Raw genomic sequence first — 18,907 nt, forward strand, 5'->3', positions numbered from 1 at the left:
GAATGTTTGAGGTTGGCAATCAACGCTGTCAACTCTTTAATATCCAAATACTATGCATACTACTCCACTATGTGACTGAGTCCAAGATTCATCCATTTTTCTTTCTTGATTGCTTTAGTGAACAAATATGGGCTGACACACTCATGAATTTAGCCATCAATCCCCTTCAGGCACAAAAGTATCCATGTTCCAGGCCTTCACATTGAGTTGTAAGAAAATGCTGCCCCAAACAGATATCGTTCAGTGGCATTACAGTGGTGTAACTGAGAACAGAAATTTGGCCAGAATGTAACAGTGACAAAAGAATGCATTTGTCTTGTATAAACGCGGTGCCTTTTATTGGAGAGTCACAATGAACACTGTTAACATACAATGAAAGCATCAGGCGCTGCATCTTCACTGGGAATGTTTTTGGGGAAAGGGTTACTCTTTGGGATAACCTCATTTTCTTCCCTTTAGAAAGATAGGTGTCCGGATGCCTTGTGTGAGGTGGCACTGTGCAGGCCCAAAGGCAGAAATGTAAGCATCTAGGAAATTTTTACTGCAAAAACTTAGGTGCTGCGTGAGTCTAGGCACATACAGGGTTAGGCAATTCATAGGTGCCTAACTCTATAGGTGCTCTAGGGCTGGAGCACCCACCGGGAAAAAATGGTGGGTTCTGAGCACCCACCGGCAGCCCCCCTATCCGCTCCCCTCAATCCCCCCAGTGGTGAGCCCCACGGATGAGCACCTCCCCCTTCCTCCCCACACGCCTGCCTGCCATAATCAGATGTTTCATGGCATGCAAGGAGGAGGCTGGGAGGGAGGGGGGAGGAGTGAGGACACAGCACGCATGCAAGCAGGAGGCTGGGAGGGAGGGGCGGAACTGGTCAGGAAGAGGTGGGGCGGGGGGGTGGGAAGAGGCAGGGCAGGGTGGGACATTGGGGGATAGGGTGGAGTGGGTGCAAGGCCTGGGGCAGAGCCAGGGGGCGAGCACCCCCTGGCACTTTAGAAAGTTGGCACTTGTGGGGCAGCTGCTGAGCAGGGATTACAGTAGTCTAAAACTGGGATTAAGGCAACTCAGTACCTTTGTGGATCCAGGCCTAGGTATCTGGGTACCAGCTACAGATGAGGGTTCAGTGGTAAATATGAGCCAGCTAGCCCCACAGAGTCCTGCCCAGTGCATTAGTCACAGTAGCCTCACCTCCTCACTCCACATGGGGAGGAGCCTCACAGCCTCCTGATTTCATATTCACTCAGCTTTCCCCCTCATATGTTGTATCACCCTTGTCTGTTCATTCCCCCCCCCTCCAGACCTCTGCAGCCCGTCAGCTGCCTTACCTCACCCCCCAGCTCACTGTGCTTTCTCCAGCTCATTCTTCCCGCCTCCCATTTTTACACGGCTCCCCCTCAGTTTTCCTCTCCTTTTACCAACTCCTCTCTTACACCAACAATCCTTCCCTCAACCCAGAGTGCCCCCAAACAAAGTTTAAAAATATAAATAAAACAGTTATGTAAACAAATATGAAAAAGACCAGCCCTGGCATTAATGTGCCATGTGACTGCCATCATCTCGAGCACGTTGCTTGTTCATTACATCCTCTCTCTCCGTCCTTCCTCTGTTTTTGCCTTTTTAGACTGCAAGCATATACCAAATTCCTGAAACTCACTCTAACGCAAAACCTTAACACCAGCCTCATACTTTCTTTAGGCACATATAGCATGTACCAGCAGACACGTACATCCCTACGGCCACAGTAATGGTGTTGAGGCTGGCATTCAGGTTTTGCATTAGAGTGTGAATTTCAGGAATTTGACATGTATGCTGTGTTTCTGTCTGTGAGGGAAGCTGAAGGGAGCTAGCAGTGCTGGAAGCCTGGCATTTGTTAGTGTGATTGGCTAAGAGATGTCTTGGTGGGAAGGTATGTGAAAGAAGGTTCCCTTAATGAAACTTCTCCTTGCTTTTCAGGGAGTGCACTGATGAGATTGGCACTTAAGTAATCTTAACTGTAAATCAACAGTATTTTGTGCAGTAAAAACACTGTTGCAAAATGTGTCTTTTTCAATGTCTTGTTACATCAATGTAGCATTCTAAAACAGAAGAAAGTGCACTCTCCACAGTGCTTGACAGCTGCCAAATAAAGATACTAGATTTATAAAGCTGCACATTAAACAACAGTTAGATACTTGCAGCTAGAAACCTTCAGGTACGGAGCTTCCACTGCAATTTCTTTCACATTATTTTTCAAACAGAACAGAGCAAAGACCCTGAAATAATCAGTTAACAGTCTTCACAATGGCCCAGTAGTTATGCCACGTTTTGAAGTAGGAACATGTGCCCTTGCTTTTGTAATAAAGGCGTAAAACACTGTTGAATACTATCAGTTTTTGTATGCTGTCATTTTTTGCTCCACCTACATGTTTTTGGAAGATGGCTGAGTGTTAACCAGCAACAGAATGATCATTGGCAACTGGCTGTTCATCTTGCAATATTAATCTCATCCTTTCTGATTTAATCTCATCCTTTCTGATTTTAAATATGTCATGCCCATAAAGAGCTAAACTCTAAGGGTATGTGTCTACCTTACCTGCCGGATCAGCGGGCAGCGATTGATCCAGCGGGGATCGATTTATCGTGTCTAGTCTAGACACGATAAATCGATCCCCGAGCGCTCGCCCGTCGACTTCTGTACTCCTGCACCACGAGAAGCGCAGGCAGAGTCGAAGGGAAGTGGCAGCAGTCGACTCACCGCGGTGAAGAAACCACGGTAAGTTGATCTAAGTATGTTGACTTCAGCTATGTTATTCATGTAGCTGAAGTTGCATAACTTAGATCGATCCCCCCCTCACCCTCCCAGTGTAGACCAGGGCTAAGCAAACTCACATACACAGTATGAATGTGTCATTATTCACAAGGATAGTGTGAAATATATGTTTGGATTTAAATGTGTCTGGCTATACACATTCTTCATAGATGATCATCTGAGTGCTACATATCATTAGTAGACAACTGGCAATTTAAAAAAAAAGAAAAACAGATATGTGTAAACTTTGACAACTGCAGATCTAGTTCTGCAGTTTTTTCTAGAGGCAAAACTGCCACTAAGCTCAGGACTGCATAATCAGACCTGAGAGGATAAGTATGAACTATCCCTGCTTCCTTCTACAATTAGTTACAAATTACAGGACAGAACTGACTTGGCACATTTTACTGTTGACTGTTTTATTTAATCCTAAATCTGTTACCATAAATTTAATTGATTTTGTGCATTTACAATGCAGATATATAAAACAGCCACCGGCAGGAACCCAAGATTGTGGTTGCCTTAAAGAAAAAAAATCACATTTTATTTTTTTTTGGTCATTCTTCTCCAAAAAAGTAAATTAATATTTTTTAAAATATTGAGTACCGTCTCATAGGGAAAATGTGAGTTACAGAGGACCCTGAGTTTTTCAGTAATTTATACTTTTTATGAGAAACAGTGGTTTGGTGGACAAGGTATTGGCCTGGGAGCCTGGATTCTAATCCCACCTCTGTAACTAACCTGCTGTGTGAAACTTGGGCAAGTTTCCTTACTGGTTTCTCTCCCACCTTTTGTGTCTTGTCTACTTAGATTGTAGGCAGTTAGGGTCATGGACCATCTCTTACTCTGTGCAGTGCCTAGCACAAGGAGGCACCAATCTTGGCCTCTAGGAGTATGTCTACACTGCAATTAAAAACCTGCCCTGGCCTGTGCCAGCTGACTTGGGCTTGCAGGGCTCAAGCAAAGGGACTGTTTAATTGCTGTGTAGACTTTCCGGCAGGGGCTGGAGCCTGGGCTTTAAAACCCTGCGTGGTGGGAGGATCCCAGAGCTCAAGCTGCAGCCCAAACCCAAATGTCTACACTGCAATTAAACAGCCCCTGAGAGCCCTCACAAGTCATCTGCCATGGGCCAGCCGCGAATGTCTACTTGCAGTGTAGACATTCCCTAAGTGCTACCATAATTAATTATACAACCATTTCGAAGATAAAACTGTACAAGAAATATGAATGCAAATAACATGATGGGAGGCTAGGAAGCCCAGTGATGGAAAGTACAATAACACTGTTCCCATGTTTGAAGTTCTTTGTCCTATACCTCTTGTTTTCTTTCCTGCCACTAATTGCACAGTTCCCTAAACGATGTAAGTTGTGCCAGGAAAGGTCCCAGAATGCTAACAGCTTTGAGCTTGTATGCTGTGAGAGCAGGCTTTTTGTTTTTTAAGCCTGAACCTCATTTTTTTAATGGGAATGAGGGCACTAAGCACCTCACAGAATTGCACTCAGAATGAAGGGATGCAAGTCACGAATGAAGGTGCAAAGACAGCAGGATGGTAGGATGTAGCTCTTTATATTAGAAACTGTCCCTTTGTAACAAAGTAACACAGTAATTAAAAAAAATGGAGTAAACATTCGGGTTTAGGGATAGCCTGTGTCTTGCCTTTGTACAGGTGCACAGGGAGAAGGTGGAAGGACGCTTCCAGCATTCAACTCAAGGGCCAGTCACAGCCCCTTTACTCTTGGAGGTGCAGAAACTACTTCCTCCTACCAAGCCCAGAAGCAGGTGGGCCCACATGGTGGAGTTCCATTTTCTTCATCTCACTGTTCAGAATGATCTGTCCCCATTGCCTGATTTGCTAAACCCTGGTCTCTCTAGCTGAGGAGTTTTGGGGGGTTGCAGATGAACATCCCTTCATATTGTACCACACTCAATGCAAGGTCCAACAATGAAAGTTTACAAATCTTAAACCAACCAGTGCAAAGAGTAGGGAGAGTTCACTTCTAATATTCTTCTTAGGAACACCCACACTTTTGGCTGCTGGTCCAGAAGGCTTATTATCACAGACCTACCTGTGGCCAAAAGACTAGACGAGAAAATAATGTTTACTTCATGATCTGTGCCAGTATGAATATACATGCTGTTAGATGAGTGTTAGTTGTAAAATCAGAGTTAATAACCCATGGACAAGCGCAAAGGAAGGATACTGCCGAGCTGGACTAAGGGCTGAACTTTGGTGGGTTAATTGCCAGCAATGAATCAAGATCCACTGAGGGAGGTGCTCTCAGCTGTGAGCTAATTAGACACAGCTGACCCTCACTGGGCACAGCTGACTCCCACTGGGCTCAGCACCAGAAAGAGGGACTGGTTAACGCTTAAGGGCGAGCGGATGATATGGACCAGAAGGAATAAAAAAATGCTGTCTTGTATGGTTTGTATTTTTCTGTTTGGAGTTTATTGCTTTTAGCTTGTACACACACACAAAAGAAAAAGTGCAGAAAGAGACTATATTACTATTTTTGTGTTTTGTTTAAATGATATTGTTTCAGGAGAATATTTCTTCCTTCCAACTAATACAGTAGAGAGAGTGCTTATGAAGTTGTTAAAACTTTTTACCATTGCTTGGAGCGATATGTCATTTAATACTTATCACTCTTCTTTTAAAGCTATTTTGTACCAACTGTTACATTGAACAAAGGTTGTGGGTAAGAATAAGATTCTTCTAAGCTTTCTCTCGTAATCTAACACTTTAAAAAAGAAATGAGTGTCTATTGCTATGGCCCCTTCCACTGTATTATCTGATCACCTCATAAATTAATTTATTTACCTTTGCAACACACTTTTGAGGCAGGCTAATATTACTACTTCGCTTCATGGATATGGAACCCAAGGCACAGAGGTATTAAGTGAGCTATCCAAGATCGCATTGCAAGTCTGTGGCAGAACATACAACAGAAGGCCAATCCTTCCAAGTCTCAGTCCAGTGTCTAAATCAGCGGTTCCCAAACTTATTCTGCCGCTTTTTCAGGGAAAGCCCCTGGCAGGCTGGGCTGGGCCGGTTTGTTTACCTGCCGCGTCCGCAGGTTCGGCCAATCGCAGCTCCCAGTGGCCGTGGTTCGCTGCTCCAGGCCAATGGGAGCTGCTGGAAGCAGCACGGGCCGAGGGACGCACTGGCTTCCACTTCCAGCAGCTCCCATTGGCCTGGGGCAGTGAACCGCAGCCACTGGGAGCCGCGATCGGCCGAACCTGCGGACGCGGCAGGTAAACAAACTGGCCCGGCCCGGCCCGCCAGGGGCTTTCCCTGCACAAGCGGTGGAACAAGTTTGGGAACCACTGGTCTAAATCAAACTACAAGACCATCCTTCCAGCTATGTGTATGCAATCAATAAAGATAATACAGGGGAAATCATCATTAGGCTAGAGACGCTTAGATTTCTTTAAAACATGGTTAATTAGAAACAGGAACATTTTCTCTGGCTCTCCTAGCTAGCTGATGTTCTATTTATCCATTACTCATCTGTGTTGGAAATGTGAATCTCCTTTAGTGAGAGAGCAGATTCACACCGATCAAAATAGAAAATGAATATTCTTAATGGATGGTGCAGCTCAGGACTGATGCTAATAAAACCTTAAGCCATCTCAGTGATTAGAAAGGAATCATCTGGCTATCAATGCACTTTGAGGCATCAGTGTGTCTGTGTTGCATCTGCCAATACACTAACCTTTTATGTATTCAAGCTTTTAATTTTTTATAATATAAATGGTACTATATATTTATATATATATATATATTAGGGCTGTCAATTAATTGCAGTTAACGTACGTGATTAACTAAAAAAATGAATTGTGATTAAAAAAATTAATCGCGATTAACCGCACTGTTAAACAACAGAATACCAATTGAAATTTATAAAATATTTTGGATGTTTTTATACATTTTCAAATATATTGATTTCTGTTACAACACAGCATCTAAAGTGCTCAGTGCTCACTTTATATTATTTTTTATTACAAATATTTGCACTGTAAAAATGGTAAACAAAAGAAACAGTATTTTTCAATTCACCTCATACAAGTACCGAAATGCAATCTCTTTATTGTGAAAGTATAACTTACAAATTGTAGATTTTTTTGTTACATTGTTTTGGTTTTGAGTGCAATTACGTAAAACTTTAGAGCCTACAAATCCACTCGGTCCCACTTCTTGTTCAGCCAATTGCTAAGAGAAACAAGTTTATTTACATTTACGGGAGATAATGCTGCCCGCTTCTTATTTACAATGTCACCTGAATATGAGAACAGACGTTCACATGGCACTTTTGTAGCCGGCGTTGCAAGGTATTTACGTGCCAGATATGCTAAACATTCATATGCCCTTTCATGCTTTGGCCATCATTCCAGAGGACATGCTTTCATGCTGATGATGCTCATTAAAAAAATAATGTGCTAATTAAATTTATGACTGAACTCCTTTGGGAGAATTGTATGTCTCCTGTTCTGTTTTACCCACATTCTGTCATATGTTTCATGTTATAGTAGTCTTGGATGATGTCCCAGCATATGTTTGTTTTAAGAACACTTTCACAGCAGATTTGACAAAACTCAAAGAAGGTCCCAATGTGGGATTCCTAAAAATAGCTACAGCACTTGACCCAAGGTTTAAAAATCTGAAGTGCCATCCAAAATCTGAGAGGGACGAGGTGTGGAGCATGCTTTCAGAAGTCTTAAAAGAGCAACACTCAGATGCAGAAACTACAGAACCCGAACCACCAAAAAAATAAATCAACCTTCTGCTGGTGGCATCTGACTCGGGTGATGAAAATGAACATGCGTCAGTTCACTCTGCTTTGGATTGTTATCGAGCAGAACCCGTCATCAGAATGGATGCATGTCCCCTGGAATGGTGGTTGAAGCATGAAGGGATATCTGTATCTTTAGCAAATCTGGCACATAAATATCTTGCGACACCAGCTACAACAGTGCCATGTGAACACCTGTTCTCACTTTCAGGTGATGTAAACAAGAAGCGGGCCACATTATCTCCTGCAAATTGTAACCAAACTTGTTTGTCTGAGCAATTGGCTGAAGTAGGACTGAATGGACTTGTAGGCTATAAAGTTTTACATTGTTTTATTTTTGAGTGCAGTTATTTTTTGTGCATAATTCTACATTTGTAAGTTCAACTTTCATGATAAAGAGATTGCACTATAGTACTTGTATTAGGTGAATTGAAAAATGCTATTTCTTCTGTTTTTTACATTGCAAATATTTTTAATGAAAAATAAATATAAAGTGAGCACTGTACACTTTGGCTTCTGTGTTGTAATTGAAATCAATATATTTGAAAATGTAGAAAACATCCAAAAATATTTAAATAAATGGTATTCTATTATTGTTTAACACCGTGATTAATCACGATTAATTTTTTTTTATCGCTTGACAGCCCTCCTCCCCCCCCCCCTCTGAAATAAAGCCTATTGCATCTCTCTGTAAGGTTAATCTTGGGAACAAACATTCTGTGCTCTATCGGGCGTGTGATACAAACAGTGAGTCTGTAAATGGAGTCAGACTCCCGTAATGTAGTATCCCAGAGCCTCTTCGAGAGAAAGTAATGCATCAGTAAGTGAAATGTCTTAAGGACACTTCAGTGTTGGAAACTCTTGTGACTTTATTGAGAGTTTCATGATATGGGATGTTTTATTTAAAGTTCCAGCTCTTGGAGTCAAATGAGTGTGAGAATCTTGGCTTTCATCTATTTTCCTAGCCTTTCCATTGTGGAGAAAAGCTTGAAAATGTGACCTGAGTGTATCCTAAAGGCTCAGAAACCAGAATGCAAGTTAAAAAAAAGGTCTCCAAATGTTGTTAAATTCCAGAACTTTTAAGCCACTCCCTGAAATCCTGTGTTTTAAAGATCATCTTGGCTGAAAACAGAAAATAATCTTCATGTGCTTTCTGGAAAAGCTAAAGGGATATCCAGTGCTTAATGAGGATGATTGTAGGGGAGTAGTTCCCATGGAGTACTGCAGAAAGCAACAACCATCATCTTCTAGCTGTGGCACTTAGAATGGTTTTAGGTATGGCTACTTGGACAGAGTGCTTGCTGTAGCATCCTGGTCACTGAAGTTGCCACAGCACCAAGATGGCTACGGGCTGAATTGGAGCTAATCAATCTGTTGGTAGTGGAGATTACTGACAGTTGGTCATAACTGCTGGGCTAATGAGACTCAGTAACTGGGAGGACATCTCATTGGGAGGAACATGAAGTAGAGGGAAAGCGCTGAAGGTAAGCTGGGTTGAGGAGAGTAGATGTATGACAGGCTCCTCCTGTGGTACACCTGTGCTATGTTCTGCTCTGTTTGGACACAGCGGATTAAAGGTACATGTAGTGGAAAAAAGTGTGTGTGAGTGTGAGTGAGTGAGAAAGAGAGACACCATGAAAACAGGTAGCTGAAGAAACACCCTGTGAGGACTACTTAGCTCTGTTGAGCAGATCTGTCAGAAACTGAGGAATTAAAATCCTGAAATATCTGGTATGAATAAAACCTTGCTATTTAGCATTTTAAACACTTTCCCATATTATTTTTCTTTGGTAAATGTTGCCAGTACAGCCAAGACCAATGGGTGCAGCTGAACCATGCTAACAATGCCTTAAGTGTAAGTGGGACCAACTATTTCCAGTACCAATCAGAAAGCTTCTTGAGCCACTTCTGAAAACAATCTGGTTCTGTTTATGCTTGTAAGCTATAGTCAATTTGAGTCATTGGCAATAATTACAAAAATGTAAAATACGAGCATCCAAAAAAATCTCATGTTTTGCTAATTTATTTGGTTATATCTAATTTCACGATTGTCTCTTCAGCTTGTATTTCTAAATTCAATAAATTAATCTTGTCGTAGTCTATTACCCTGCTGTTATGTCTCTCATTTTTTCCTTTCTGATTCTACATCTTTGCTTTGGTTGTCTGGATAAAACATTGATGTCGTTGTCTAATTAATTTGACTTGACTGCATTTTCAATTAATTCCTACTCTAACCCTCATGTAAATCTTTGCTAATCAGTCCATGTTTTCGTTCCCTTACTAGAGACGTTTGAGAGAAATTAGATTTTAGCGATTTTTTTTTATCTCATAAACAGTGTCTCAACTTATCAGCTACAGCAGATGTGCACATTTATTTCAATTATTATGTAAACAATTAAAACGCTAATTTTTTTTAAAGTCCTTCTTACAAGTGGCTTGGTTTCCTGTCTCTCGAGACAGGAATACAGTAGCATGGAAAGTCCAGATTTCTTCACTGAAGGCAATTGGGGTAGTAGGAGTCCTTCTGTCCTTCTCACTGGGAAGATCAGAATTTTTGCATATGCTGTTACAGCTAGTTCCTTTACAATACTTTTAAGGGCTCAGTTGAACTCCCTGTGAAGTCATTCTACAGACTCCCATTGTCTTCAGCAGGGATTGGACTGGGCTGCTAGGCTGTGATCCTGCAAACACTCACACAGTGACTCTTCCCTGTGTAAGAAGTGATATTGACCACAGCTGCACTACTCTTGTGAATGTTTGTAGAACTGAGCCTTCTGTGCATTACTCCAAGGAAATAAATAACAGCAGCCAGAGCTTCTTTGTCTGCAGAGACCAGATATTGTCTTTGAGAAACATCCATTGTGCCCATGAAAAAAGTACTCCTACAGGCAGCCAAGGCAGTTTAAATATCAATACTCCGAGGAAGACAAATAGGACCTATATATTGGAATCTTCTTCTATGACAACATGGTGGCATCACAAGATCACTTACAAATCCCATAGAATAATGCTGTCAAGGCTACGCAGAACTCTTCACTTCTGTTACACTGGCACAAAGCAGCATAGGGTGCCAAATGTAAGAAATGAGGTGCATAATGGTGATTGCATGGGGAAACTTGAATGGTGCCTGCCTAGTCCTTGATTCTCTGAAAAGCAATTTACTGAAAAATATACTTTTAAAAAAAGAGGATCATTTGTTGTGATTTGGCCAACAGAATAGCAAAAAGTGGTAATATCCTTATGAAATCATGCTGGTGAGTGACTTTTTTTTCAAATTAATGGGTTTTTCCCAGATGTGTTGCAATCCCTATTTTTAGTCTCTAGGATCTGTGATAAACTATATTTACTGATCTGTACTTTTCTGTCAGTTATGCTTCTCTTTTTCAGCCTGTCTCTCTAGATACTTAACCTCATCACGTTAGAATCTGGTACCTTTCTTAAACATTATGCTTACCTGTGTTTTCCTCTAATTTTTGAGCTTCATGGAAAGGAAATGTTGAATTCATTCAGCCAAGTACAATACCTGATTCTAAGAGCTAGGCTGATGCAATAAGGCAAAAGAAACATACCATATGCCTGTGTTTGTCTCCTGGAAAAACAGCTATAATTTCAGATGTTGAATATTTTAAATAAACTACTTGCAAATGAGAGAGAGGTCAAGAATTATTCATAAAACAACCAACTAAAGAATAAATGTGAGAAAAACATTCTCTGAGTGTGGACAGCTCACAAACATAAAATGTCTTAAATTTGTTACAGAACACTTCACAGTTCCTTGTTTTATACAAACCCACATATGAGTTCTCAATGAAATGAGATAGAGAGAGAAAAAGTGTTGCTGTAACTGTATAACATAGGATTGCAGTTTTTCAAAAAGTATGAAGCAAAACATTGTGCATTTTCCCTTTATGAAAGTTCTGGATTACCATAGCAACGGTGCAACAGTCCAACCTCACTTTTTATATACATACAGGTTAGTAATGAGCTGGGTCTATTCATATTTAGTACAAAAATGGGGCTTAAAAAACCTGTAGTACAGAAATGTGGTCTTCTGATCTTTGCAAAACCTTAATTTGCATGGCTTTATTTCAAATTTAATGGTTTTAATTTACAAGAATTAATATGCAAATGGAGAGGTTACTTACCTGTGCATTAAGAACCAGGTTAAGGTCTCAAGGAGGAGTGAGTAGGCTCTTTGATTTATGGAAACAAATTAGACAACCCTTTGAGGTAACCTGACTGGTACAGTGTACAAAAACAATCTGTGGACAGAGAGTGAAATCCCATAATGATCACTAGATGTACTTTAACAGAGCTACACAACAAACTTCGTGATTTCAAGTCCAGCAGGTAGTAAACAATGCCTGAGTGGACATTCCATAGGAGTTACTGATCGATGAGCATGCCTGACCTGGAAATGCTTCCATTTCTGCAGGTAGGTTTTCTTCATGGCAGGTTTCCTACTGCCCAGAAGTACTCTCTTAGCCTTGGAGGAACAGTCCAATTCTATGCCCAAGAACCATTGAAGATCCAGGCTCTGAGATACAGAAATGTTGGGCTGTGGTGCCCAAGTTTTGGGTCAGGAGATCCATTATCAGAGTGGCATTCACAGGGAAAAGCAAAGCAGGTTTGAGAGCCAGATTTGTCATGGCCAACATGGAGCTATGAACATTTCGACCACTTGTTCCTGTTTAGAACCCGGAGGATCATGTGTCGGAGGGTAAGCACAGAGGAGGTGTAATGTCAGGTGACTAAGAGGGTATCCCCATTGAGTTGTGACTCTACCATAAGCACAAGTGTCTGCAGTTTCCATTGGATTTCCAAAGAGATGCGCCTTTGGGAGGCTGAGCTATGTGCTAAAGCTCCAGTGCTGACAGGTGGGATGGTACCAGGGAGGGATCCCTCTCAGTGTCCCTGAGGAGGAAGAGTCTGGTTCCTCTGTGATCAAGAGGTCCTCATGAGAAAGGAACCTAATCGGTACCATGGAGCCTGGGCAGTGTTCCACCATAACTGGGGATGGTACGGAGGTGCAGTCCTTGTGCCCTGTAGGTATGTGAGCTGAGGACTGGGGACTGCTGAGGTACAGTCATTATGGCTGCAACCTGAAGAGAAGGATACTGAGGTCAATATAGGGTTCTTAGAGGAGTCCCTTAGAGTTCTTTTTGTGTCTGGAGGGCTCATCTTCCAGTACCAACTTCAGTGCTAACAGCTGTGATTTTCTAAGAGATCCCTTGGTATGGGATGAAATGGGCTTCATCTTGATGGGTACTGGGGCTCGCACAAGCCTCAACAGTACCCATACTGGGACGCAAGGTCTCCCTAAATTCTGGCCATGGAGATGACTTTCCTTCTTATAGGAGTCCCTCTAGGTCATGTGGACTCTTTCTTGGAATATTTGATTCGGGAGCTGCCCCACAATCTTTAATTGAGGCTGAAGGCATTGGAATGACCTGAGTGGCTGAGGCTGACGTACAGGGTGGGATCGAACCTCAGTGAGCGCTGCATGAGAAGGCGCTTCTGTCTACCTGAGGTGCAAGGGTCTGGACAGATCTGCTTTTTAAAGCTGGTTCAGACCTTGCATTTGGATCGTATGTGGGACTGTGAGGCAGCTGGAATGTCTGTTGCTGAGGGAGAAAGACCTGTGGCACATCTGACAAGGCTTGAAGCCTGGAATGCTTGGCATAACCTGTTCCATCGAGGGAACAGCCGAAGGCAGAAGGCCCTGACTGCAGAAAGAAGAGTTCAAGGGAGGGGGACCCCTATGAAAGCACAAAGTGTGCTAATGAAAAGTAACATAAAGAACACAAAGAAGGAACTGCAAAGCTAGCAGCAGACACTGTTATGATCTGTCCTGAACCAAGGGCGGCTGAGCAGGAACTGGAGTGAAAGCAGGTTTACATCTCCCTATATAACCTTGCACCAGAGCACAAGGGTGTATGGTGCACAGGTCTGGACCTTCAGACACTGCTAGCTAAAATTTCCAATCACAAGTGTGCAGGTGCATGCACATCCTATGGTGGAGCAACCAGAGGGACTAACAATCATCTGCGTACCAGAGTTTGGTTATTGTTGCCGATACTACTTTAGTTCTGGCACAGAGATGAGAAAGGTTGAAGAGGTTGCTGTCAATCCGATATTGGATGCCAACGCCCGGTGGTAGATGGTCTTGGGTTAATGTTTTCATAGCTGCTAAGAAAATGGAGAAAAGGGTGGTTGCCAGTACACAGCTTTGTTTTACACCAGTTCGGATGACAAAGGACCCACAGGTAGAACCACTGCTCAGGATGGAGGCAGTCAGGGCCGGCTCCAGGCACCAGCGCAGGAAGCAGGTGCTTGGGGCAGCCAATGGAAAGGGGCGGGACGTCCGGGTTTTTGGCGGCAATTTGGCGGCGGGTCCCTCTTTCCCTCTCGGAGGGAAGGACCGGCCGCCGAATTGCCGCCGAAGAATGAAGTGGCGCAGTAGAGCTGCCACCGAAGTGCCGCCAATCACGGCCTTTTTTTTTTTTTTCTCTTCGCCGCTTGGGGCGGCAAAAAAGCTGGAGCCGGCCCTCGAGGCAGTCATCTGGTCATGGAGGAGTCTTACAATGGTGATAAATTCACTTGCGCAGCCAAACTTTGACATGATTTTCCACAGAGCCTCACGGTTGACAGAGTCGAAGGCTTTGGTCAGATTGATAAAGGCCATATTCAGCTCCTGGTGGTGTTCTTGACATTTTCCCTGGATCTGCCTGGCTGCGAAAATCATGTCCGTGGTGCCTTGTGTTGGTCTGAAGCCACACTGGGACTCTGGAAGTACTTCCTCTGCAAGTGGGAGCAGGCGATTCAGTAAGATTCTGGCAAGGATTTTCCCAGGAATGGAGAGGAGGGCAATGCCTCAATAGTTGACACAGTCGGCCCTGTCTCCCTTTTTGAAAATGGTGATGATGTCAGCATTACGTAAGTCAGTGGGGATTCCTTCGGTGTGTCAGATTTTGAGGAGCAGCAAGTGAAGCTTGTCAGTCAGTGTTTCTCCCCCTACTTTCAGTCTTTCATCTACATACATTAACAATCAAAACTGTATGACCCATTGTTAACAGCTGCAAATGGAATAGTTATATTAAGGCTCTTACTTACCAACTACAAAAATGATGTTAGATTTCCTTAAATCTTCTGTAAAATCTAAATAAAAATAAAATCTTTGTTTTATTGTCAGCAACTACTGACTTCAATCTTCTGTTCTTTCTATACACGGTTATATAACACATAGCAAGGTTTTCAAGGTAACTTTTTGATTTAAAGTAGCTTTTGGTTTCTACCAGAATGTTCTTTATTCTGAAATGAACTGTTATTCACAAGCTCACTTATGTCCCAGTTTTGTAGCTGTCACTGCAGAAGTGATAAAAATATATCTTACATGGAAACAATGACAGCCCTTTCATATGCACACCCTAGCAAAAAAAGCGAAATCATAATAATTAAAAAGAATTAAACTGCTCTTGAGATCAGAATAATATGCATCATGAGCCACCATGTTTCTTTTCTTTTTTTTGCTTTTATTCTAAAAGTATAATTTGATTAAAGTTCATATATAACAATTTCCATATCCTTTTAGATTTTTGCATTCCGTGCTCCACATTAAAGGAAATTTAATCTTAAATTCAGCCAGACTAGAAGCAACTCACCTCTGACTTGCACATTTCTAATTACGGGATATCACTAGCTGAAGGTGTTCATTAACCCTCAGGCTGCTCTTAGAATCCTGCCAAGTCACACCTTACATCAGCCCTTAATAACTGTTTGCCAAATTCGGAAAGCTGTTTTTGGCTTAATAGTAAGACTTCTGAATAAGTCTGGGTCCAATGGCTTGAATGGGAATTGAAGTAACTCTCTGACATACTTTCACACAATCAAATGTGCTTTCCATCAGTATCTGAAATGCATACCTCTTTCATTTAAAAAAAAAAAAAGAATCTGGATGCAATATACTATACTTATGTACTTGATTATATTAAAGGGGGAACTAAAAGTATCATAATGAATACATTAGTCTATACTTAAGAAGAAACTCACCGCCTGCGTTCTCATATCCAGAGAAATTTGATTGGTCATCTGCCTGTTAATTAAGGAATTGACATTTTAAAAATTGTTATTGCATAATTTGTGTGTTCTTCATGTACCTGTGGATATTAAAACTAACCATGTGAAAAATGATTTTGCGATTTTTGTGCCTATTCAAATATACAGTAACAATGGCTACATAGGGAACTCTATTCATGTAGCTTTATTTCTCCCTGCAGAGCATGCATATAGGAAACCCAAGGTAGCTCACGTTGATTGATATTGGCCCATGCTGTAATTGCTGCAATGACTGGCCTATTATAGTGTTAAGTCACATAGTGGCTAAGTATTTCAGAGGCTGCCAGTATGCATACTAAATAGCTTCCCACAGTAAATGGTGGACGTGTTTCCAGGTCAACCATGGGCTAAGTAACAATAGAGTGAGTTGTAGTGTGTGAAGTATGTGTTATAAAGATGAAATTAACGTATTATATATATATTGCACTAACTCTCAGGAAACTGGAGTTCAGGTCTTGAACTATGACCCTCTCTCCTGAGATAGTAGGAACTGAGCATGCTTTGATGGCACCATGAGGGAGAAGAAAGCTACCTTGCATTACTCTGCAGTGACCTCTCTTGCCCATTTGGGAGTTGTTTTGTCTCTCACGAGAAGTCTCCTCTGCCAAAATGGTCAGATGAACATGAAGTTTGGCAAGTGTGTGTGTTTTTTAAAAAATATGTGGTTTGTGTATGTAGCGGAAACAATGAGTTCTGAGGTTCTTTGGCAGACTCACTAGACCCATCCAGGTAAAAAGTTTGTCCTTAGCTATAGTCCTCAGTTCTGGAGCATGTTACATCCATTTTAGGCCAACTTGTAGTAAACCCTCTGGCTGCATGTTCTCACCTCTTGACTAGAGCTGGTCAGGAAACTATTTTTCCAACAAACCATGGGCAATAATAGGAGAGCACTTCCTGTAACCCAGGAGAGTGAAGTGACTGTGACTGACCCCTGTAGGGAGGGGCATGGAGCAACAAGGAAGGACAGCTTTGTGCTTTCTCTTCCACAGCCCGCTCATGTCAGTCACAACTTCTTCCATAGAACGCAGGGTCAGAAAAGATGATGCATATCCTGAACCCAACAAAGATAAGGATGTGAGTGGTAAAGAAATGCCTGGGGGAAAAGGACAGCTAGGGGAGCTCCTGCAAGGATGGTTATGCAAACTGCCTCTGAACCTTGCTGGCCACAATAAAGGCTCTTATGTTCAAAGATATAATATGGATTTGGAGTGGTTTTGTCTTTGGTCTGAATCTGTTGAGCTTCAGGACAAACTGCAAGTGCTGCTGAAGCAGCAAATGTTGTTAGAGGAGAACGTATGGGGGAAGTGAGGAGTGTGGTTAACTACTTATTTTGTGCTGCCAGGTTATTAATATTAGTCTGTGTCATGGGGCTACTGTTTCTTATTTGATTTATAGTATTTTTAAGTGTTCAACATAGGCATCGTACAATCAGGAAAGATTTGGACAAATTGGACAAAGTCCAGAGAAGAGCAACAAAAATGATTAAAGGTCTAGAAAACATGACCTATGAGGGAAGGTTGGAAAAAAATTGGGTTTGTTTAGTCTGGAGAAGAGGGGGGACATAACAGTTTTCAAGTACATAAAAGGTTGTTACAAGGAGGAGGGAGAAGAATTGTTCTTCTTAACCTCTGAGGATAGGACAAGTAGCAATGGGCTTAAATTGCAGCAAGGGCGGGTTAGGTTGGATATTAGGAAAAACTTCCCAACTGTCAGGGTGGTTAAGCATTGGAATAACTTGCCTAGGGAGGTTGTGGAATCTCCATCACTGGAGATTTTTAAAAGCAGGTTAGACAAACACCTGTCAGGGACAGTCTAGATCAGTGGTCTCCAAACTTTTTTGATTGTGCACCCCTATCAGTAAAAAATTTTTTGAGCATGCACCCCCGCCGTGCACGCACCCCCGAGGATCCTCTTGCGCACCCCACTTTGGAGACCACTGGTCTAGATAATAGTCCTGCCTTGAGTGCAGGCGACTGGACTTGATGACCTCTTGAGGTCCATTCCAGACCTATGACTCTGAGTCCATGTTCAGATAGGCACCCCTATGTTCTATACATCTAAATAAATAAAATAAAAGATGTGCATGAGCTACTAATGCATTTAGATCAGGAGTATTTTAATGTATTCTGTAAAATACCTCAATTGGTTTTAAAACTACTCAATGCACATGTGGTATCAGCATATTTTATATTCTAGGAAAGACAGTATGCAATTATAGTTCATGATGGTCTGTACAGTACCAGTCTGTGGGTATAAAACTTTACTTTTGACTTTTATTTTAGTACTTTAAAATAAATAGCATTGCTACAGTAGTATGGCTAATTGAATAGAATGAGTGAAGTGAACAGCAGTGGGAGAATATATTGTGTAAACTGTTGGCTGTTCAAACTGGCAAGTGTCCTACATACATGGACAGGTTTCTGATTGTGTTTCAGGAGTCATCACTGAAATACAAGTATTCTTGATTAGACTGAAGTACCAAAAAATTGATTATAGTTCCTTTTCATTTCTTGATTTATAGTAATGACCATGCTAGTATTCTGCAGCAGTGGGGTTGGCATTTTTAAAAAAAATATCAATAGTGGCCTCAATCATGTTATGATGATACCAAAATTTTAGGATAAAGAGAGGATCAGAACAGCAAGTGTTTGAAGAATAACTGGGTTGAATCTGCCCTTGCTCCACACTGATATCATCATCTAGTATGACTTTTTTTGAGGGAATAACATAATCAACCTGAAGAAGATATGCATAAAATATTAAGGGCCCGGTTTTTAGAAATAGCCTCTCATTTTGCACTGGTAGGTTTGAATGCAAATAATTGCAGGAAAAATTATTTGTAGCTGAAAAATTGTGGGTGCAAAATGGAAGGCTAAGTTGCGGGTTTTTTTGTTTTGTTTTGTTTTTGTTTTTTTGTTTTTTTTTTAAATAAAATCTTAAGGAAAGTCTGCAATGCCAAAAAAAAAAAAAAAAGTGTGTTCTTAACTCAGATCAAAAAAGCAGTAAGTACATGGTCAACTTGGCTTTTTTAATTCAGTTTGGCAGCTCGCGTTCAACCACAGACTCTCCTATCGGCTCTATCTCAAGCTGCTACCATGAGTTAAAAGCTGAGTTACCAGTGTCCTTGCTGCTATTTTAACCAGAGTTAGCTGATGTAGATTAGCTAACCAAAATTAAGAACAGTCCCCCATTCCACCTCCCTTTGTTTTTTTTTT

At 41.6% G+C, this 18,907-nt stretch overlaps 1 protein-coding gene across 1 annotated transcript in view; it reads right to left on the reverse strand.

Moving 5' to 3' along the window:
- The window catches only part of LOC112109823 (adenylate kinase isoenzyme 5), a 152,831-nt gene that overhangs the window by 31,920 nt on the left and 102,004 nt on the right, over positions 1-18,907 (reverse strand). The window contains exons 9-10 of the mRNA XM_024204497.2: positions 15,627-15,669; positions 14,691-14,735 (exon numbers count right to left, since the gene is read on the reverse strand). Of these exons, the coding sequence (XP_024060265.2) occupies positions 14,691-14,735; positions 15,627-15,669 (88 nt within the window). The remainder of the gene's footprint in view (positions 1-14,690; positions 14,736-15,626; positions 15,670-18,907) is intronic.

The sequence above is a fragment of the Terrapene carolina genome, unplaced genomic scaffold (assembly GCF_002925995.2).
Source record: "Terrapene carolina triunguis isolate 2854851 unplaced genomic scaffold, T_m_triunguis-2.0 Scaffold211, whole genome shotgun sequence".
NCBI classification, from domain to species: Eukaryota; Metazoa; Chordata; order Testudines; family Emydidae; genus Terrapene; species Terrapene triunguis.